Consider the following 22,423-nt stretch of genomic DNA (forward strand, 5'->3'; position numbering starts at 1 on the left):
CAGGTGTGACCATGTGTAGGCAAGTCTAAAGTTGGAAGAGACAGCACAATATAACCAGACAAAGCATCTAATAATGTTCAGAGCTGCACAAAGCAGGGAACAGAGGCTCTTGGTGGAATGACGCTGGAAGATTTTAGTGCCGTATTCACCATATTATGAAACTTTGTTCACGCAGCCGACTTGTATTATGAGATAGAATCTTTTCAATAAATAGTAACAAGAAGCTCAAAGAAAAGCATATGCAATGAGAACAATATCCAATCTTGCTGCAACTTTTGGCAGCAGTGAAAAATATTGACAACATTTCACAAATGGACAAAACCTGGGACAGTCAGCAAACGTGATCAACCTTCGGCTTGTAGTGTGAAAGCCTAGAACATTGGTCCTCGGAATTATAAAACATAGTATGACCGCTCTGCATGTAAACCGCTTGTATGCTTAATAATGGATCAGCTCAAACCGCTTCTGTGCTGTGTAAATAACTAGTAGATTTTAATCCCCCCCAGACAGGACACCCCTAGGACTGCAGATTTTGATGTCCGGTCCGGGGCTTTTCTGGGTCCTGTTTTTACCCATACCCCTAGAACAGTCTACGAGTCAAACCGTGACCCATGGAAGTATTCCTGCTGTACACATGTATTACTACTGCAGCTGCAATCTCCCTATATTTTCCCAAGAGCTTCTTGGCTGATCTAATGGGATTCATGTCACCTGTACAAAAAACATCTCCATAGATCAAACAGTTTCCACTACGTAGCTTTCTGCTTTTATTTACAACATGAACTCGCTCCCACCTCTGCACCGCTGGCTTACCCTGCCCGGCATAGCGATTTTTCTCTCCTCTAATGCTTGAAAAAGAAACAAATAACGGTATAAACTTTATTTTCTCTTACTGTCCTCTGGGGCACCATGGCAGACATTAAAGCTTTACGGTTTTAATAATTTAGAAGCTGTGTGTGGCTTTCAAGGAATAGCTATGGCACGAGTGGTCTCAGTGGGGAATGCACAGATCAGATAGATGTTCTGTGCCAGAGATTTCAGCAGCAACTGTGAAACTTGCAAGAGCATAAAGATAGCCCAAAATAATGAGGTATGGGCACGTTCATGTATTAACTTTAAATCAGGAGCTTATGAAGTCTCGTCTTACTCTTTCTGCTGTCTTTTTTTTTATTAAAGTTGACCCTTCTCGTTCAGTAAATAAAGTGGAAGCTGATATTGTTTAGTCTGGTCTTCAGGTTACATGAGACCGAAAGCAGATCTAAGGTGCAGACCCACCTAGGCAGGTGGAGATATTACCCTGTTACACCATTTCCATTCAGCTTCTATGTGGTCATCACAGGTGCCGGGGATGGGAGAGGAGGTAGCGGCGGTGACAGGGGGTGCCTGAATCGCGGCACCCCCGGCACTGTTATATTTGACTCAACAGTGGGAAAATGCATCAAACCTTTTAATGAGTGTAAAAGAGGACAAGTGGAGAGGTTGCCCCCAAAAAATCAACTTCTAGCCAGCATTCTTCATAGAGTACAATGTAGGAATGGATTAATAGAAGCGGATACAACTTCTACACAGGCTTGATGGGAGTTCTGTACAAGGCCCCTTTATAGATGCAGCACTCCTGCACACGCTGTGATTCCAGATCAACTAAATAAACAGAATATCGACAGTTAGGGGGGAACCCTATTGTCAGCCCACCCGCACATAGCAGATTGTGGCCAACGGAGCTATTAAATTAGTGGTTTTCCAAACTGGGGGTGCTTTGAGGCCATTGCAGGAGTGCCTGAGGTTGGTGGTCCAGGACCAAATAAAATTATGGTACTTGTGTAGTTTCACGGCGCCGCCGCGCGCACAGTCTGTCTAAGAAACTTGGCAGCTTGCCAGACGCTCTGTTTAACTGTGCGCGTGCCGCTCTTGCTGTTCTCAGCGCAGCGCGTGGCTGCTTTCCATATGTAAGCTACGTTATCAGCGTAGCTCCGGGCAGCAGCAGCACCATTGACAGGTCACTGTGGTTCTTGTAGTTCCACAGTGAAATAGGCAGTCCTGCGCACCGCTGACAACGGGGTCATGTAAAGTGGACACCCAGGCACATCGCTGACGTGCCGGAGCTTCCAAACTAGACACCCCGGCACACCGCTATCAAAGGGGGTGTCCCACATGTTAAGAAGGGGGGCATCTAAATTTAGACACTAAAGCATCTAAATTTAGTTGGGTCTAGGGGTACACTATTAAACCTGTTCACAATGACACTAGTCGACGCAACAGCTGTCGACCTTGTAAATTCCACTATCCACGCCAACCTGAAGCGTGGCGAGCGCAGCGAGACCCGCAAGGGGCGGCGGTACGCGTCCTACGACCTTTTCATACCCACACTATCCACGTCGGCGTGGAGTTGATTTTATATAGTGTGGCGAGCGCAGCTCGCCACCGAGCCCAAAGCGCGGCGAGCCCCGCGAGGGGCCGCAGATTACTTCACAGGTAATCCGCGTGCGCTCGCCACGCTTTGGGCTCGGTGGCTCTCTGCGCTCGCCACACTATATAAAATCAACTCCACGCCGACATGGATAGTGGGGGTATGAAAAGGTCGTAGGACGCGGTTCCGGTTGGCGTGGATAGTGGGGCTGTTTCAGTAAAACAGGGAAAAGTAGGGAAAAGTCATGATTCAGAAGAGGAAGCTGCTGCTGCATCATCACCGCCACCACTTGCAGAGGAATCAGCTGCTGACGTGGATGCTGTCAGCTCTGCGTCGTCATCATCCTTGTCAAGTAGGGGGAGCAGGCTCAGCGCATACAGGATGCGCTTGAAGGGGTCCTGTGCGCCTAAACTCTGCCTCCACATAAACTCCTGGAGGTATGAGTCCAGGTGATGGCGCGTGGTCCCCCTTTGGCGCTTATTGCGCCACTTGCAACTGCCCCACAAGCGTTCAATGTTCTGGGTGTGGACCCCAGTGTCAGGGGTTGACCTTTGCATGCTGGTACCCGGCCTGCTCCAGCTGCTGCGTGTTATACGTCCTCCAGCAGTCTGTGAATACAGTGGTACCCGGATCCAAGTGGGCCTCAATGGCAGCCATTAGGGTGCTCGCATCCCGCCGCTCGACTGCTGTGATGAAACAATGGCCTGTCTCCCTCGATATGCCCCTGAACACCCACTGCTGGGGCAGCATCCGTCCCACATTACTTTTCCCTTTTAACGTAGAGGCTTTCATCTACCTCCGCGATGGTACCTGGCCCTCCAATGCGCTGCTGAGGCTGCGCTAGCAGGTCCACCATGCGGGCCTCCCTCATAAGATTATTATAGAGGACTGTTGTCTTTTGGGAGATGTTCAGATGGCGGTTGCAGAATTTGATGCTGGTCAGCTCTTCCGCCCAGCAATACACGAAGCGGATCAGGGTGATGAAGCTCAGATGAGACCCCCTGAACCACTGCGCTGACCTGACGCTTAATTTCTTGCGGCAGCTGCGAATATGACAGCGCCACATGCGTTCCTTCACACTCAGCCTCATGGGGTGCCCATTGGGGCAGGTCTGGGTCTGTGGCAGGAATTGGTGGGCCTGCAGGAATGCCACCGCATCCTCCTCTGTCTGCGGCACACTGAAAAGAGTCAGGTTCTCCATTGCCATAGTCAGGTTCGCCACTGCCATCATACACCTCCGTCTCTCACACAACGCTACTGCTGACTGACTGACTACGCTACCTGCGTACCACTCAGACTGACTACGTTACGCTGTCCGCGCGGTACTAAACACAGACTGTGCGCGCGAAGTGCAGGGAGTGTGAATTCGCTAAAGCATCTGAAATTTTAGCGTCTACATTAGGGACACCACCTTTGATACCGGTGTGCCGGGGTGTCTACTTTAGAAGCCCCGTTTGTGTGCCGGAGAGTCGCTGCATTACATTACATGTAGAGTGGCACGCGCTACGCTACATTACATTATAGCTAGAGTGGCACGTGCAGTGTCTGGCAAGCTGCCAAGTCTCTTAGACAGACTGTGCGCGTGGCTTCGCCGTGAAACTACACAAGTACCAAAATTATTTATGGTCAAAGGGGACAATCAGAGGTACAGCTGTACACCACCCACATAACTGAACCCAAGAATGACCAGGTAGGCACTATTTACATCATTTCATTTTTTTTTTTAAAGTCTCAATAAAAAAAACGTATCTTTGCTAATACTCTAGCCGGAATTTTAGCTCGCACCCCCTTGGGGTGGCGAGCTGATGTGAGTGAAAAAAGTGACCAATTTATGCCCTCAAACAGGACTTTTTGATAAGCGCAGCTAAACCTGACCGTGATGAGCGCGATGATTGTGAGCAAAAGCTTAGATTAAATATCGCATCGTGCTCTCATCGCTTTAGATGGGAGATCGGGGCGGGAGGTGAGTTCCCACTTATATGTCTGTATTAAAAAAATACAAAATACATAAAACCAGCATTCTACTGAAATAGATTCCAAGACATCTAGGGATCTATTTACAAAAGAAAGTACAGCCCTTTATCTAGCAACAAGTATTTATGTGCGAGAAAAGCTTTCCCGGTACTTGTGAGTTATCCGGGCTGCCGATTTTTTAATCGCGCTCGAAAAATCGCGGGCATCGCGTCGGTCCCATAACCCCATAAACAGTAATGTTAAAAGACGCGATGGACCCGATTTCCCATAGACAGCAATGTTAAAATTATTACAGTAATGTTAAATGATGTGCAAAATAAAATGACAATGTGAAATGGGCCAATATGGCCATTTCACATTGGATATGTTTAAAAAAAAAATATGTTTCATGGCCCTGTTAACGCCACCCCGCTATTGACGCCAACCCGAAGCGTGGCGAGCGCAGCGAGCCCGCGAGGGGCGGCGGTATGTGTCCTCCGACCTTTTCATACCCCTACTATCCACGTCGCCGTGGAGTTGAGAATAGAAAGTGTGGCGAGCGCAGCGAGCCCGAAGCGTGGCGAGCGCAGCGCGCCCCGCGAGGGGACGCGGACACCTGTGAAGCCCGCGAGGGGACACGGATACCGGTGAAGGTATCCGCGTCCCCTTGCGGGGCGCGCTGCGCTCGCCACGCTTCGGGCTCGGTGGCTCCCTGCGCTCGCCACACTTTCTATTCTCAACTCCACGCTGACGTGGATAGTAGGGGTATGAAAAGGTCGTAGGACGCGTACCGCCGCCGCTCGCCACGCTTCGGGTTGGCGTCAATAGCGGGGTGGCGTTAACGGTGGTGGGGGCCATGAAACATTTTTTTTTAAAAACATATCCAATGTGAAATGGCCATATTGGCCCATTTCACATTGTCATTTTATTTTGCACATCATTTAACATTACTGTCATATCTTTTAACATGGGAAATCGCGTCCAGTAATTTTAACATTACTGTCTATGGGAAATCGCGGGCATCGCGTCGGTCGCGTCGCGGCCCCTTATAATGGCCGCGACCGACGCGATGCCCGCGATTTGGGGGTTAATCGCGGGCATCGCGTCGGTCGGGTGTCCTTAAGTTAACTAAACTTAAGGACAAAATCGGCAGCCCGGATAATTCACAAGTACCGCTTTCCCTCTCTATCAAGGGCTACTACTGTCTCTGGGTGGCAATCTTCCCATCGCAGGAAATATTCACAAAAAAATAGATTTAAATAAAAGTAAACTCCAGCATGAAAAGCACATTTTAGGCATTCAATGTTTTCTTTAACGCTTTGAGTGTCTACGTAGCTGTGAGATGTGCAAAATATCCACTAAAAATGCCAGCCTCGCTCACAGTTTTTTTTAATGGGCGTAATATTTAACTAAACTTCAATTCATTGACTTCAGATCATTTGCCGGCAATAATTAAAAAGATTCATATTGCTCGACTGTGGCCTTGGCATTTTGAGAAGATATTTTGCACATCTCTCAAGACAACATCTTTACTCAAATGATTAAATGGTAGTTTTTTTTTTACAAGCGGAAACAAAAAGGAGAGTGGGCTCAATTCAAATCAGCACAAAAGAGGTCCCAGAGCTATTCAGTTGGCTGTGAGGGTTATGTCTGAGAATGCCGGTTCTTCACCTTGAACCAGGTGTTTAGTAGTGAGAACGGGCATTCTCCTACTTAAGTTCCTGCCGCAATGCTGTTTGTACCGCAATAAAGGCAGAAGACAGCATCGTGGCACTAGTTTAGTCAGATCTCTGTTCTAGGGCCAGATTCTCTAAGGTTCAAAAGTGATAAATTGGAAAGTGATAAGCAGCCAGCCAATCAGCTCCTACCTGCCATGTCACAGACTGTGTTTGTAAAATGTCAGGCAGGAGCTGATTGGCTGGCTGTTCATCACTCTCCATTTTATCACTTTTGAAGCTTAGAGAATCTGGCCCCTGGTCAAACAACAGTCAATTGAATAGCTCCAGGACCTCCTTCCCGTTGTACAGGAGTATCACCTGGAATTGACCTGACCCCATTAAAGCGCTTCTAATACCATTGTGTTTGTGCAAAAGCTGAACTTGCACCAAGACACGTATGGGTTATTAGGTCGACCATATAAAAGATCGACAAAAAAAACACTGATGATTGACAGGCCTTTGGTAGACACAAGAATAAGATCAACAAGGCTTTAGGTCGACACAAGCATTAGGTAGACATTGGGAATGCTGACAGTCAAAAGGTCGACATCACCTTGTCATTTGTTGTCTCTGATGTCGACAGTCAACATGGGACACCATATCCATGCTTGCTTTGGGCACTACTTCTATTTTCCCCACACGCTAGTGGATCGTGGGGGCATGAAAAATCGGCACATGTCGGCTCACAAAAAGTGTGAAAAACCCATGTCAACCTTCACAATGTTGACCTAAACCTTTTTAAGGTGTTGATCCGAGGCCCGTTGACCTTATGTGTGTCAACCTTTTGAATGTCGACCTAGTGACCCACCAAGACTGGAGCATCCCTCAGCTGCTGCAGCAACACTATCTGCTGATGGGAAAACAACCCTGTTCCCACTTTTTAATAAATGCTCCCCTTATTAACATTCAAATGCACATCTCGGCTTTTACATATGTATTCTGGATTGTGAGGAACAGCTGCTTCGCAGAACACACTGGCGTAAGAAGTTCCGTCTTCAGTTTCACCATTTTCATCACTCTGACCTTTTAAATCAGACTAATCAGTAACAAAAGTGTAATAGAATATTTATGCCGTATACAGTAATACTGCAGAGGACGCTCTAGATATTCACAATTCCCCTAATTAGATAACTGTGCCAAGCTACGCTGCCTTTAAGGGTGATATACACGGTGTTTATGGGTCCAACAGGTTGCAATTAGAACTTAAGCACCGGCTGTCCCATTAAGATTCTAACTTAATGGTTTTTTTTCCATTAAGATTCTAATCAGCGATGAAGGGCAACGTGCAACAAAAGGGCAACAGAGTAGATCTGATAGCGCGCTACCATCCTGCGATCTTTGGGGACGGAACAGACGGGAGGTCTGCGGAAAATAAGGAGGCTCTCAGGGAGGCAATTAGGGTTCTGGCAGAGAGCGCGCAGCTAAATAATTTACTCTGATTGCCGGGAAAAAAAGAACAGCTGTTCAGATTTAGCATGAAGAGTCTTACATTGACGGAGCTGCCAACGCTTATGAAATTATTTATCAGACAAAAAGAAATAAATAAGTGTTGTCTTGATTGGCACAGCTACCCTGTTTCCCTGATAATAAGACCTACCCCAATAATAAGCCCTACCCTTATTTCTGGACAACGGTCCAAAATAAGCCCTACCCCGAAAATAAGCCCTAGCTTAATCCCCATTTTGCCCAGTCCCTGTGTTAAACTCCCAGCTCTGCTAATGCCCCCCCACCCGCCCGCATGAAATGGATGCTGCTGCTACGGTAGCAGCCCTGGTACCGCTGAAGCCTCTGCTCGCATCAGCGGTCCCAGGGATGCATTGTGCATGTGACGTCACTGCGCACCTCAAGGACTGAGTGGCGTCTGTTCACAGATGGGAGCGGAGTGACTGAGCAGCTGCGGAGGAAAGGCTGAGTGGCTGAAAAATGCAGAAGGAAAGGAAAGCGGCAGTTGTGCTTAAAGTATAAGGAGATTGAGGGGCATGATGTAGCTAAAAGAAGGACTGAGGAGCTAAAATAAGCCCTACCCCAAAAATAAGCCCTTTGGTGTTTTTGGACTGAAAAAAAAAATAAGACAGTGTCTTATTATCGGGGAAACACGGTATTGTGGGTGGGCGGAGGGCCAGCTTATCTATGAACCACTGGCACTGACACTTTACAGCAAATTAATTGAATGGACAAATTGTGCCTTGACTGTGTATTCTTTTTTTACCCAGTGTCTGCATATTCTGTAGGATTGTGGAATCATTTTTTTTTGTTGGGGGGGGGGGGGGGGGGGGGGGGGGGGGGGGGAGATGGCATAAGACAGGGGAGACCAAACATGTCCTCAAGATCTACCAACAGTTAATTGTTTTCATTCAACCTGTGGATCTATAGTAGGAATGAATGCAGCATGTTTGAAAATGTGACAGTTAGTAATGACTGCAGCTGTGCAGCAGGTGATTTGGAAAACGTGGACCATTGGTAGATCTTGAGGACCGGTTTGGCCAGCCCTGGCTTAAGGGATAGTGTGCTATAAAGGAACCATGATTGTTTAGCTAGTCAGCCCTGGGAAAGTCAGGCATTTGGGGGATAAAATGTGCATTTACCGGATGCTTGTTTTTCACTGTGCCTCGTCCTGCAGTTTGGCAGCCTGATTGAACAAACCAGAATGCCTGTGAAGTCCTTTCTTTTAAAAGGCAAGGAGGGCATGTGGTGCTGCTTTGAGGAGGAAAATGAAAAACATGGAATCCCCATACATATAATAGCAATTGATTAATGTGATTTAATATTTAAAACATAATAAAAATATAATAAAAAGAGAAGGCGCATGATTGCACTTTGCTTATAGAACTTTGTAAATGTGAGGGAATATGGCACCATTCTCCAGTGGTTGGATATCTTGTTCCTATTAAGGACCTGTATATTGGTGGCACAAGAGGTGGCGGTTCCCAATAACATAAAGTTCACTCACGGGTGTCATATTCCCTCACCTTTACTACTTTCTATATGCACCTTCTTTTTCTATTATGTTTTTATTGTATTTCCTCAAAGTAGCACTGATTCTTCTTTTGGTTTTCCAGTACACACACACACATGGGAGTGACTACTCCTATAATTACAGCTGCTGATAGAGAAGCGAGACCCACTAATATCAGTTACTGATATTATCAAACTCTTCTTTCCAAGGTGGGGATGTGGTTGGAAGAAAATGTGTTACCTAGGTAGCTGATTGGGCGCTGGCAAGGGGTGGTCTGACAAGCAGCTACTTAAAGGGAAGGAGTAGATCCCTGTATGTATACAAAAAAAAAGCAATAAAGTAGCGCTAATATACCAATGAGGTATTTAAAATGCAATATACATTTAATGGTACTCGTATAAAACAAATGATAAAAACATTGCAATAATTCATGGCCATATCTGCCTCTTCAAGGCTGTCGGGCAAGACCGCATTGAATAGGCGCCCGCCACTATTTCCCCCATCGGAAATAGCGGTGGGGATTGAATACCTCAATCCAGCTTGAATCAAGCCTGGCCCTGGAAGGAATCAATTCTGACCATTGTGATAATTATTTTATATTGCTTGGCCTGGTTAAATGGTCAACATGGTTTAATGGTCAACTTGCTATACTACTGCCTAGTACATGACACGGGGGCTGATTCAGAACCATAGGCAGGGCTGCAAATCTGCAGCCCTGACGATTATCGAAAGACACACATGTGGTCATTATCCTGGCGGTTATTAAACCTCCATCACAGACAAAAACATGGAGGCTAAAAGGCGTGTACACACCTATACAACTGTTGCCCCATTCTACAAATATCAAAATAATGGGCAGACAATTGCATAGCTGTGTATACAACACCAATGCAGTAGCCTTAGAACCTGCAATGGCCAGGATTGGGTGGTCATATATCATACACAGTTTATTTATAAAGGGGCCAGTCAGCCGATCCCATAGCAGCCGGTACACACACATATTATATACAACCCCAGGGGTCAGCAGCAGGTGAAGCCGGGGACACACTGCTCTGCTGATCGAAAGAAAGAAATCGAACATGTGTGTACCAAGTTTTAGTTTTAAAGTGTTATCATTGGGTCAGCTCTGTATTAAAAAAACAACCTAGCATTTGGAAAAGTGGATATTTGATACAACCGTCCCAGGGTTGGCTAAAAAGCTGGCATGCCTGTCTAAAAGGTTTATTCTTAAACATTATTCAACAACAATATCAGAATATGCCCATGTAGGCAAAATGCTTTATTTAGGGATAATATTAGGATCACAGGAATCAAAAACAAAGATAAATGTAATGTACAGGGGTCAAGGGCGTATGCTCATACCAGGTGTGACTGGAGGCAAACCAGAACGTGGAAGCCCCCTCTCCGGCCGTGTATGTGCAGAAGCACAATGGCTAACGAGGAAGTAATGTGATTGCATTGTGATCACATGGATGGGTTCCTGGATAATTACAATGCTGGGTGGGGGGTGGGTTTAAGAGAGTGGTACAGACCGGTTCCTCCGAGGGAAGAAAAGCAGGTGTCAATCTCTTCCAATTAGGGGCTCTACAAATAAGCATGGGCTGAGCTCCACCAAGTAATGCTCAGGAAATACTCTGTACTAATCTGTATCTTGTGCTCAGAGCATGAGAGTGACTCTCCACAGTGAGTGAGTTCCAGGGATGTCTTTGCTCATATCTCGGCAAAAGAGAGGGAGAGAAGAGGAGCGGCAAAAGAGAGGGAGAGCGGAGGAGCGGCAAAAGAAAGGGAGAGCGGAGGAGCGGCAAAAGAGGGAGAGCGTCAAAAAGAGGGAGAGAGGGGGAGCGGCAAAAGAGAGGGGGAGCGGCAAAAGAGAGGGGGAGCGGCAAAAGAGAGGGGGAGCGGCAAAAGAGAAAGGGAGGGAGAGCTGCAAAAGAGAAAGGGAGAGAGAGCTGCAAATGAGAAAGGGAGAGAGAGCTGCAAAAGAGAAAGGGAAAGAGAGCTGCAAAATAGAAAGGGAAAGAAAGCTGCTAAATAGAAAGGGAAAGAAAGCTGCTAAATAGAAAGGGAAAGAAAGCTGCTAAATAGAAAGGGAAAGAAAGCTGCTAAATAGAAAGGGAAAGAGAGCTACAAAAGAGAAAGGGAAAGAGAGCTGCAAAACAGAGGAGAGAGAGTGATACAGAGCTGCAAAAGAGACTGAAGAAAGTAGTATTGGGAAGCTGTAAGAAGATAGAAAAACAAACTACCAGGACACAGTGATGGGTTATTGAGGGAAAGACAGAATAAAAATGGGACCTGCTATGTGTCAAAAGACAAAAAGCTAATAGAAAAAGTGACGGGTGACAGAGACAAGGAACCATTATCTTTCTGCAGAAGACCTAGAGGGGCACAGAAACTGTCACTACCATTCATAATAATTCCTATGAGAAGCTGCATCGGCTCAGAAGGTGAAAACAGAAGGCACCGATTCCATAAATTAAGACTCAGTAACAACCTGATCATTTGCTTAAGCAGTATTTCAGTAATTGGGATACTTTAATTATTAATAAAAAAACATTTGACGTAAACCAGATAATCCTGTCTACTGTGGCATTTATCAATTTATATAATAAAAAAAAATCTGATTTTATACGCGAGTTCATAGTAAATAAGTCTATTCTTCGTAATATCTATTTCATGATGTGTACAGGGGAATCTAGTATGTAAGCTTTTAGCGAGCAGTTCTAGAACGCATATAATTTAGAGCAGGGCTGAAGGCATTTTTAGCGCTGGAATTGGTCATGAAAAGTGTCAGAATACTGATCCTTTATCCAATGAAATTCCATCTTGCGAATAATTGTGCTCGCTGTGCGTATGGATGTGTATTGCTGCACATCCATTTGCACCTGTGCGAATATGTCCAAATTCCGTCTGAAGCCGCTCACAATCGAATGATTTTACACTGGGCACCAGTCACTGCAGCCCCCCGCGAAGCCCAGGACTTACTCCCATGAAACAGTCGGTTCCCACTCTCCCTCCCTGTCAATCATCATGTGTATGGTCAGCAAACAGAGATATTTGCAGGACTTGATCGCAGCTGGGCGTCATCCAAACAAATGCACAGTACATAGATTAACGGGGTGCTGAGTAAATTTGCAGTTGTGCGATCACGCCTGAGCCGCAAATTGAACCGTCTCCTATAAACCTTTTTCTCTAAGTTTTGGCCTGTATCACTATTGGCTGAGAAACCAAGAAATAAGCGACAGAAAACCAGTAATGTAACTGGGACTGCCAGACTCAGGTCAAGGTGTTTCCTTTTGTTGCCATTCCCATCAAGGAGGAAGCCATGTTTCTAGAATTACAGTATAGCTGGTGTGGTAGGGTTACACAGGTACAGTATAACTCTCAACTGTCCCGCTAAACGCGGGAACGTCCCGGTTTTTGGGGACGTTCCCGCGTCCTGCTGCGAGGATGGGGGGGGGGGGGGGGTTGGGGGCAGTTGGGAGTCCCCCCCAATCGGACAGAATAGTTGCTGTGCAGCGGCCGAAAACAGGGGCACGACCTAATTTGCATAAGCCGCACCCTCGTTTGCATACGCCACGCCCCCTTTTTGGCCACTCGTGTCCCTATACTTCAATTGAAAAAGTTGGGAGGTATGATACAGGTAGTATGGACTTTTACAGTGCAAAAAACTCCACAGTCCATCTTAATCATTCATAACAACTCTGTACAGCACAAACTGTTCTTCACTTCAATATAACTAGTAGTTTTGGCTGATCGGTTTTCTGAAGGATTCTATAATGCTGTATTTGCCAGCCTGTGCTGCTAATGCACTACTTATAATTAATACCACTCGCCTGCAGCATGTTCCCACTGAAACAGTCTGGATGATGAGAACAGCGAGGAAAGGCATTGCTCACAATTGGAGGTAAATCTGATTCAAGGCAATTTATGTGCACGGTTGTGGCTCTTAAGGCTTCAAGCATCTCAAGAAAGATGAGCAACTCATTCAGTTTATCCTCGTAAAAAATATATATAAAAGATGATCCATCACAAATATCTAGTGGTTGAAAGGATCCTAAACACTGCCTTCCAGCAAGCAATTAATGCCTCCTTGTAGCTGATTGAAGACCCGCAGGAAAGTAACGACTTGCTTTTGCTGAGTGCACTGGCTTGTGGGACGGGAGAGTGGTTCAATGTCTCATTCACTTCGCATAAAGTACTTTAACGGTCTTTAAAATTGCCTCCTCCTCACATCACAAAGCTACAATGCAGCAAAACAAGTCAATCAATAAGGCTGGTATTTGAAAAGTGCCATATATTGCGATCTGCACCCTTTTCCATCAGAGAGATGTTTTTAAGGCGGCTGAGAATGTAGCAAAAATTGTTTTTTAAGCATCATTTTATAATAATACGTCATTATAGCCAAATATTCATTTTTATTATGTAAAATGCAGCACAAGTAGACAGTGAAAGTGAAATCACAAGCTGTATTTTTGAAAAATAAAAAGGATTTTTTTTAAAACTTACAACTACAGGTTGAGTACCCTTGTGCTGCTTTTAGACGGCATAACTGGCTTTGACCCTGTATTTAAAAACATTTCCAAAAATGGGTCTGCCAGGTAAAACCCCTTTCACACCGCATCTCTTAAACGTTTTTGGAAACTTTCCAAATACAGGGTCAAAGCCAGTGCAGTCTTCAGGCCCCCCCCCCCCACCCACCACCCACCACCACCGCGGGTAAACACACACAACACCATGGTTATAACAACACACAACACCATGCCCCCCCTCCAGGGGGTGAAGCGCAGTGAATATTTAATGAGCACTCATTAAATATTCACTGCGCTGGGTCCGCTCATTGGCTGGGTCACAAATACCGTTTCAGACCCGATTTTGATGCCAAAACGGATAGGACCCTCTATTTTAACCGTTTTAAAAAAAACTTTTTTTAAAACGGTAAAGTGGTTCTCAACCTTTCAGACTGCACAGATTACCGTTTTGAACCGGTTAAAAAAAATCGGCAAAATACTGGTTTTTAAGTGCGGTCTGAAAGGGGCATTATTTGGATACCTGTTATCCAAATTATTCCAAAAACGATAGATTCCGGTATGTCCTTTTTTATTTTGGCTAAAGCACTACTAGGGACATCTGTAACTGGCACTATTGGGGACATCTGTAACTGGCACTACTGGGGACAGGATATGTAACTGGCACTAAATATGTGCAAGAAAATGATTGCTTAGCATTCACATTTAGTGCCTATGCTAGAACACAAACATTGTTTCCTGCTTTGAAACCTTGTTTCATGCACAAATAAAATATTTGTGTGTATTTCTTGTGCAATATGTGTTTATACAACTTAAGTATATTTTGTGTTCACACATGGGTCCCGTCCTCAAGATACCTCATTGAAATGTAAAAATATTCCAAAAACAGGAATTTGGTACTTATGATAAATCCCTTTCTCTGAGTCCGTAGGATACACTGGGAATCTTCACTCTGGGGTACAGATGGGTAAAATCATTCCCAGGAACAGCATCTGCTGTGTTGGAACCAGCTGAGACTTCCCGAAGTTAAGACCATGCTGAATGAACACCTGATGGGTTACCTGAAAACATTGCCACAAGTACCCTAGTGATGTTGCCTTGAGCAAAAGATCATCTAGATAGGGTATTATATACAGTGTGGTCTGTATATCAGCACTGATATGCAAACCAGATTTGTGCTAGAAACACCACAGCAGACAGCGACACCCCAGGCAGGGAAGAGAAACTGCATGGATTGTCAAAGTTGGTGGGTGCTAGAATGAACACTAATATGTGTGTAGTTATAAATATCTGGCACCAATATTCCTCTGAGCTTTGAATGAAGAACAAAAAACTACTGTACTAAATATAACGGGATAATCTATAAAAGATGAATAGATTTACACCTGTATTCTACAAAAAAAAAAGAGATTAATTTATAAATCACACTTTATTTCTTTTTATCTAGCTATCCAAGAAGCCACCTTATTTTGTTTATCTTGTGAAAACACAAAGGGATCAGGGACAAGCCACGAATCTATGCTATTTTGTGGCTGCGATTGTGGTAAAACAAAAGGCTTTTATTTGCAGGTTGGGTTTTGCCTGCCTGAGGCAGGTGAAACAAAATCCCCAATACATGCTGGAATCAGGAATAATTTGGAAAGCACCATGCGAAGTAATTAGCCGTAGTAATTTATCATGGCTAATAGGAATACTGCCATGAATCTTAAATTGTCATTACATTGTGTGACAGACATGTCATGTTACACATCTTTATATGACTCATTCTAGTGGTAAATTAATCCACTAGATGTAGCCCTTGGGACTGTTACTTGCAGCCATTATCCCAAGGGGCTCTGATGAACCAGCAGATAAACTAAGGTAATACATTGTAATTGACAGCTGCGGGGGAAGGGCTGTTGTGTTGCTGGAAGTACAAACTGTAACGGATACGGAGAAGATGGAATATTGCATAGTGGATGTTCCACACATGTTGCAGCATCCAGACTATAGCCCGTATTTCATTAAAAATATTCTTTATGTTAACATTGATTTAAAAAGTTTGAAAACATAAAAAAGTCACTAAAACTTACGAGCAATATTTACACACAATTTTTTGGATTAAATATGTGAACTTGGTATCTCAAGTTGACTTAAGACACCATGTCCTATGCCGGATTCACACTGGACCATGGGGGTCATTCAGCTTTTATCGAACGACCCGCATGCGTACGGTATGCAGTGCGCATGCACAAGCTGTCCGTACAAAGTCAGCGGGTGAAGGCTAGCCTTCACTTGCTGTGTGATTGACACCTTGTGGGTGTTTTGGGGGGGTGCCGTCTGCAGTTTCTGACAGTAATTCCCTGGCCGTTGGGAGGGAGGACCGCTGACGTCATTAATGGCCTTTGCAGCGCCAAGCGAGCTCTGGGTTTCTCAGTGCTGTGAGCAGGGGAAAAATCATTTGATGGGGAAAACCATGGCCCTTGTGTGCAGCCATGCACACAGCTACCTGAAACCGCTTTTGATGCCTTACTGCAGGCATTCCCAACCATGGTCCTCAAGGCAGGTTTTAGAGATATCCAGGCTTGAGCACAGGTGACTTAATTAGTACCTCAGTTATTTTGATTTAACCATCTGTGCTGAAGCCCGGATATCACTAAAACCTGCACTGTTGGTGTGCCTTGAGGACTGTGGTTGGGAATGCCTGCCTTACTGCCTCACTCATTTACTGCAAATCTGTAGATGAGGGACTTATCGCAGCACTGAGATTTTATTTTTGCAGCTCCGATTCTGAAACGCTCTGCCCTGCCCAGTTAGAGGCCTCAACTCTAGAATCCTACAAAAACATCCTAGCTGTTTACTCCAGCACTTCTTTAATGTCCCTTCAGTTTCTAAAGAAATAAAACCCTTTTTTTACTAACTTGGACCGCTAGTGCTCACCACCGAAGCCCATTAGAATGCAGACATCTTAGCCACCAGACAAACCATAACAATTCCTCCATGTGGATCTACTAGCTGTCAAGGTTCTGTGAACCCATTTCACTGGGACTCTGATGCCACAATATGCTTGCCCAATAAATGAACCTACATTTGTGTTTGTGTTTCCTGAATCACCTGAGGAAAAAACGGTTCTACTCTGTTTGGGCAGGCTCGATTTTATGAGGGGAGTGCAGTTCATAAGTAGAGTAGACACATTCTGGTGGTCTGGTTGTGAACTGAAATCTCTGACTGAAGTTCTTGTGAAAGGTCAAGGCACTGGACTGTATATGTAACTGTGCACAGTGAAGAAGTACTTCCGTCACAAGCTCATTATGGAGCTCAAAAGGAAGACAAAGAGCTACTCAGCTGAACATGTGATTAAGCCACACCCCTGAAATTCTTCCGGGGCCAGGCCAACCTCTCAGCAGCAATGCACCTGACCTGTCTCCAGCAACACCAAGGACAACATTGCTGCTGTGTGGGCCACAGTTGAGGTGGACACGAGGGTGAGCTTTGCGCAAGTTTTAGAAAGAAATAGGCATCTCTTTGGGATCCATCCGATTGATATTCCATTAAAAGCTTGGCCAGAGCAATGTTTCTGCACACAGTGCCTAATCAACTGACTTGAGAGCAGGAGGACGATCAGGTGCCGGCAACATGCTGGCCAGGTTTGATGGTGGTCACTCAAACTGGGAGATCATCAATGGTGATGAATCCTGGAGAGCAAACACCCGGCCTAGTAAAGAACAGTTGGATGTGCGCAACCACAGACTTTCTGATGTGGGCACAGTGTGGCCAAGCAGATGGTGGCTGCTTCCATAGCCAAGACTGGTCATGTAGCTACTGTACACCTTGTGCACTGGGGACTGGAATGTCAATCTAAGCCTGCTGCAAATGCAGTAAGCCATTTCCAAGAGTCATCTAAGAACTTGCGCTCATGGTACCCACAAGTTTAGGAGTGGAAGCAGTGGATTTTCTGTCCCAAGTATGCATCCAGGAGCTTCCATAAAGACCAGACCTGGGGACTTCTTCATTGTTCCCACAAATCAAGTGACTATCAGACTTACACTTGAACCAGCTCAACATGCCACGTTTTCCTTCCAGCAACTCTCACCAACCCTTGGGCCTGGGTTCCGGACCTTATCAGCCTCGCTGTTTAATACTGAACGCCATCTACCCGCACCATCGTGAGGATATCGCTTGCTCCAACCAGAGCCAACTCTCTTTTCCGTATGGTGACGTATACCATCAAGTGGAGGACTCTATTATGGGGGCACCCTTGTACTACATTTTGTTGAGCATTATAGGAACAAGCTGCATTATGATTTCAATATTTTCATCCCGAATTACACCACTGTGTTTTTATTATTCATCGGAGCTTTTGCTTTATTACTGCTTTATATATATAATAAATTAGACTTGTTTTGAATTGATCCAGTCAAACAATTCTATTAAAATGATTGTTATATTCGTTTACGGTTTGATATACTGTATATACAGGCGTAACTCACCTTGTGCCTATTCTGATATACTACCTTGGGGAACTGACCTTTCCATCAGTGGCTGCTGGAAAGACACACCCCTTTTTAAGCCCCTGATTAATTCCCTACCTTGGTAGGGATTCCATTCCGCATCCAGAAGCTTATTGCACACCACTCATACTTTCTGGTGATTGGCCCACAGACCTTGCTCACTAAATAAGCCATTTCAAACTGTACACTGCTTAGGTTGAAATGCACTAGAAAAACAAGTTAAGTATGCTCAGAAAGTATGAAATATAATTTTTTAAGCATAAGTAGGAAAAAAATTACTCTGATGTTTAATGTTTTTTCCCCCATGTAAATCTTTTGTGTCCGAACATGTGATTATTGCTAAATATTTTGCAGTCATGCAGCAGCATTTGCCCTTAATTCCGGCCCAACAGAGAATATATCCGTAGCAGCTGTAGAGGATAAAGAGGAGCGAACTGACCGGACTTAAGCTGACAAAAGAAATTGCTTTCAGGCTCCCAACAAGACTTCACCATCTAAGCAGAGCGTGCAACTGATGAATCAAGACAGAGAGGGGTAATAAGAAGTGAAAAGAAAAGAAAAGGGCCGCTGACACAATTTATCATCCTTATAATGAAATCACTCTTAGCATTAAATCTTCTGGGTAATACATATGCTGAACAGACAGACACATACTCTACACCATCTTGCTTTCGTTTACCCTCCTTGGTCTCCTATCCCTACTACGTCTATTATTTATGCTCTCTTACTCCCCAAACTAATTCACCCCCCTCTTTAGCATCACCGCTACCCACGCAATCCCCTTCCTCAACCCACTGATTATAGTTCCTGCATCACAAATCTCCCCTTTCTTCATCAGAATAAAGAGAGAACCTTCATCAATATAAACAGGATTCTTAACCACTCCAGTCAGCATTAACCCATGCTGTCCTATATCAATAATAACCTTCTCTGAGTAATCGTCATTATCTCCCAACCTTTTCTATTAATAGAGCTTGTACACAGCATTCTGGGCATCAAATAGATGCGGATGTCAGCAGTCAGAGCAGTCTCGTCATTGCAGAGCTGTGCCATGCAACCTACATCAAGCCTTACAAGCCCAACACGACACCGCAGTGCCCGAGGAAGGAGGACACATGTCCTTATATGCACAGGACATTCAGTAATGGGGCCTACACATGGAGCGATTTTCAGTCATTTTCTAAGTGATCCGACTAGATCTCTTAGAAAGTGACCCAAAATCACCATACCATAGCGATGCGCAGACCCAGGCGTTGCTATCGCCCGTCTACATTTATACTGCATGCAGTATACATCAAGTTAGATCACCAGAGAGCCTTGTTCTTGCCAGATCGCTCAGCACACATCGCTCGTCATTGCCTAGTGCTGAGCAATCTAGCATCGCTGAGATCGCTGGTACACGTCACTACGTGTGTAGGCCCCATTAGGAAAACCGGTCCCTGGATTTGGTCAACCCTTACTGTAGATAGCTGCATATCAAGCCAAGATAATCAATAAGTCAAAATCTGTGCATGGCTATATTTTACATTAACAATAATAATTTTATTTATATATCGCTGTTTCTCCAATAGGACTGAAGGTGCTTAACAGATAGAATTAATGTAATACAGTATAGAAACAATGAAGTACAGAAAAGCTTTTCATAAACAATACTTAAGGGAATGAAGGAAATGCCTGAGTAAACAGGAAAGTATTGAGTCCGTTTTTGAAGCATTCTAGAGTGGGGGCCTCTCGAACTGTGCGGGGAAGTGTCGGAGCTGCATGGTTAAAAGCTTGACGCCCAGATGAATTACGGGACATGCTAGGTACTGCTAAAAGTCCTTCATCTACAGATCGCAGTAATCGGGTGGGACAGTATGGAATCAGAAGCTGCTTCAGGTACCTTGGCCTTGGTCATGTAGGGCTTTGAAACTCAGTAAGTTGATCTTGAAAATGATTTGCCATTTAATGGGCAGCCAGTGAAGGGAGTAGAGAATGGGAGTTATATGGCTAGACCGGGGCTGGTTGGTTAACAGTCTGGCAGCTGTGTTTTGTACCAGCTGTAATCAGTGCAGTTATTTTGCTGGGAGACCAAGGTAGAAGCCATTGCGGTAATCCAAATGAGACTATACAAATGCATGTATAACTTTCGGCAGATCTTCAGAGGGGATAAATTGTTTGATTCGGACTATGTTCCTCAGATGAAATAATGAGGATTTGATTGTGGCTGATATCTGATGTTTAAGTGTCAATCCACCATCCAGCACCACACCAAGATTCCGCACATGATCAGAGTTTTGTAATTCTGTACCCCCAAGTGCCTGTCCAGTTGGGTGGCTATGTGGCAGTCTTGTCATTAGCTAGGGAAGCCCAAGGAAAACTAATGATTTAAGTGCTACTATTCTGTGTTCCAGTATTTTACTTTTGTTACTGTTCTCTATGCAGTTGAACAATGCTGAGCAGCTCATGAATTAATCATGGAATTCATTCATTTTGGCAGACCATCTATTTCCTTAACCTTAGATAAGTAACGTTCTGCTCATAGAAAGACATGGCTGAAAACATCAGAAAGTAAAATCAAAAAGCAATGTACAAACTAAACACACCCAGCCCTCTGAAGGTCCACAACCTCATTAAACGCTTTTTATTTCAGGTTCCATTAATAAATTATTTAACACTCCAATAAATGAAAAGAAAATAATGACTGGACACCAAGTACATTCTGTTCTATTGGACGTCCCCTGAATACTTGCACTATGCCATCCACCTGTACACATCCATCAGACTGCCTTGAAATTTATTCCATCAGCAGAAGCTTGACCTCTACGCAATGCAGCGTTGGGAGAAATGCCCACGCACCTTTGTCGCTGAAGTCATCCACCAGCACAATCTCTGCGATCAGCTCCGGGGGAGAACGGTTGAGGACGCTGTGCACGGTGCGCAGGAGTGAGGACCAGCCCTCATTGTGGAAGGGGATGATCACGCTGGTGTTTGGCAGCTTGGTTGAATACAGCTTGCTCTTGCAGCTAGAGTGATAGGGGGAAAAAAAAACAGAGGACATTAAAGGGACACTTGTCAGCTTCATATGCAGAACATGCCCTGAGCTCACGTCAAACGAGGACAGCTTGCGATCGTCTGGGAAAGCACCAGCTGAGAGGTGCAAAAGGACAGATGGGGCTCACAACTGGCGACATGCAATGATCGAAGCATGGAGTAAAAGGCTGTGGATCGTTTCTCACTGGAGCTATGCCACAGAGACAAAGCAAATATCATCCTTACAAGCGAAATGACACGCAGAGCTAAACCTTGTGGGGAATACACATGATGTGATACTAAGTGGATGAGGATTACACGTACATCTGCAGCTCTAATGCTTCCCTATTGCAGCAAATCATTTTGGAGAACTTTCTATTCTCCCGTTCGAAGGTGGAAATTCTATTGAAAAACACTTTTAAACTAGTTTTTGTGCAACTGATTTAGGTTCCCTCACAACATGTGTGTGTCACTCAAAATACATTGCTAGGCTAATGCTACCATGTTCTTAATAATGCGGCCACGAGGGGGCAACACTGTTTGATGCAATGTAGGGTAATTTTGCTTTTCTAGTTCACATCAAATAAAATTTCATTAAAATGGCCAATTGCTTTCCATTGCAACCAAAACGGGATTTATTTTTTCTTTGCAAACACCAAAAAATGAATACTCTGTGATCCCCGCTTTGGTATTAACCCTTTGAGTGCCAACATCTGTGAGAGATCTGCAAAATACCCGCTAAAAATTCCAGTGTCGCTCACATTTGTTATATAAATTCAAGTAAAATATGGTGTGTAAAAAAGAAACAAACATTTTTTTTTTATTTCCTATAGAAGGTGAACATTACAGATTATGATGAATACAAATGTTTGCTTGCCAATTTTCACACCTAATTTGACAAATTCACTTGGCACTCAAAGGGTTAAGTCTCTCTTCCCAAAACGCAACCAGCAGAATCCTGTGTGTTATTATCAACACAAAAATGACACTTGAAAATGATGCCATTTGTTTTTACAAGTGCTCAGCATTTGAACACAGACCACGTGTAGACATACTATCACCGCTCTGAAAGGCAGAACAGTTTTTAAACTCAGAAAGACTGAGTGAGAGAAAAAGCTTTTATTTGACACATTGGGGAATATTCAATGCGGCCAGCGAGGGGGTTTGTATGGCAAGGATGTCCTCGTCGAAAACAAGCCATCCTCACTGTCTAACCCCCTCGCCATATTCTATATGTTCCGGGGAAATCCTTGCATATAGGCGCGAGCCTCGCCATTTTGGAAACAGCGAGTGAAGGGGGGTGGGTTGAATACTGAGGGTGGGCTATGACGGCGAGCAATAGGCACTGCTTGCCATCATAG

General features: G+C 44.6%; 1 protein-coding gene across 2 annotated transcripts in view; it reads right to left on the bottom strand.

Moving 5' to 3' along the window:
- GALNT10 (polypeptide N-acetylgalactosaminyltransferase 10) overlaps positions 1 to 22,423 on the bottom strand; it is a 148,674-nt gene that overhangs the window by 18,091 nt on the left and 108,160 nt on the right. For both annotated transcript variants that reach the window (XM_083181729.1, XM_083181731.1), the window contains exon 4: positions 20,889 to 21,055. In XM_083181729.1, the coding sequence (XP_083037855.1) occupies positions 20,889 to 21,055 (167 nt within the window). The remainder of the gene's footprint in view (positions 1 to 20,888; positions 21,056 to 22,423) is intronic.

The sequence above is a fragment of the Crinia signifera genome, chromosome 4 (genome assembly GCF_055691185.1).
Source record: "Crinia signifera chromosome 4, ASM5569118v1, whole genome shotgun sequence".
Classification (NCBI taxonomy): domain Eukaryota; kingdom Metazoa; phylum Chordata; class Amphibia; order Anura; family Myobatrachidae; genus Crinia; species Crinia signifera.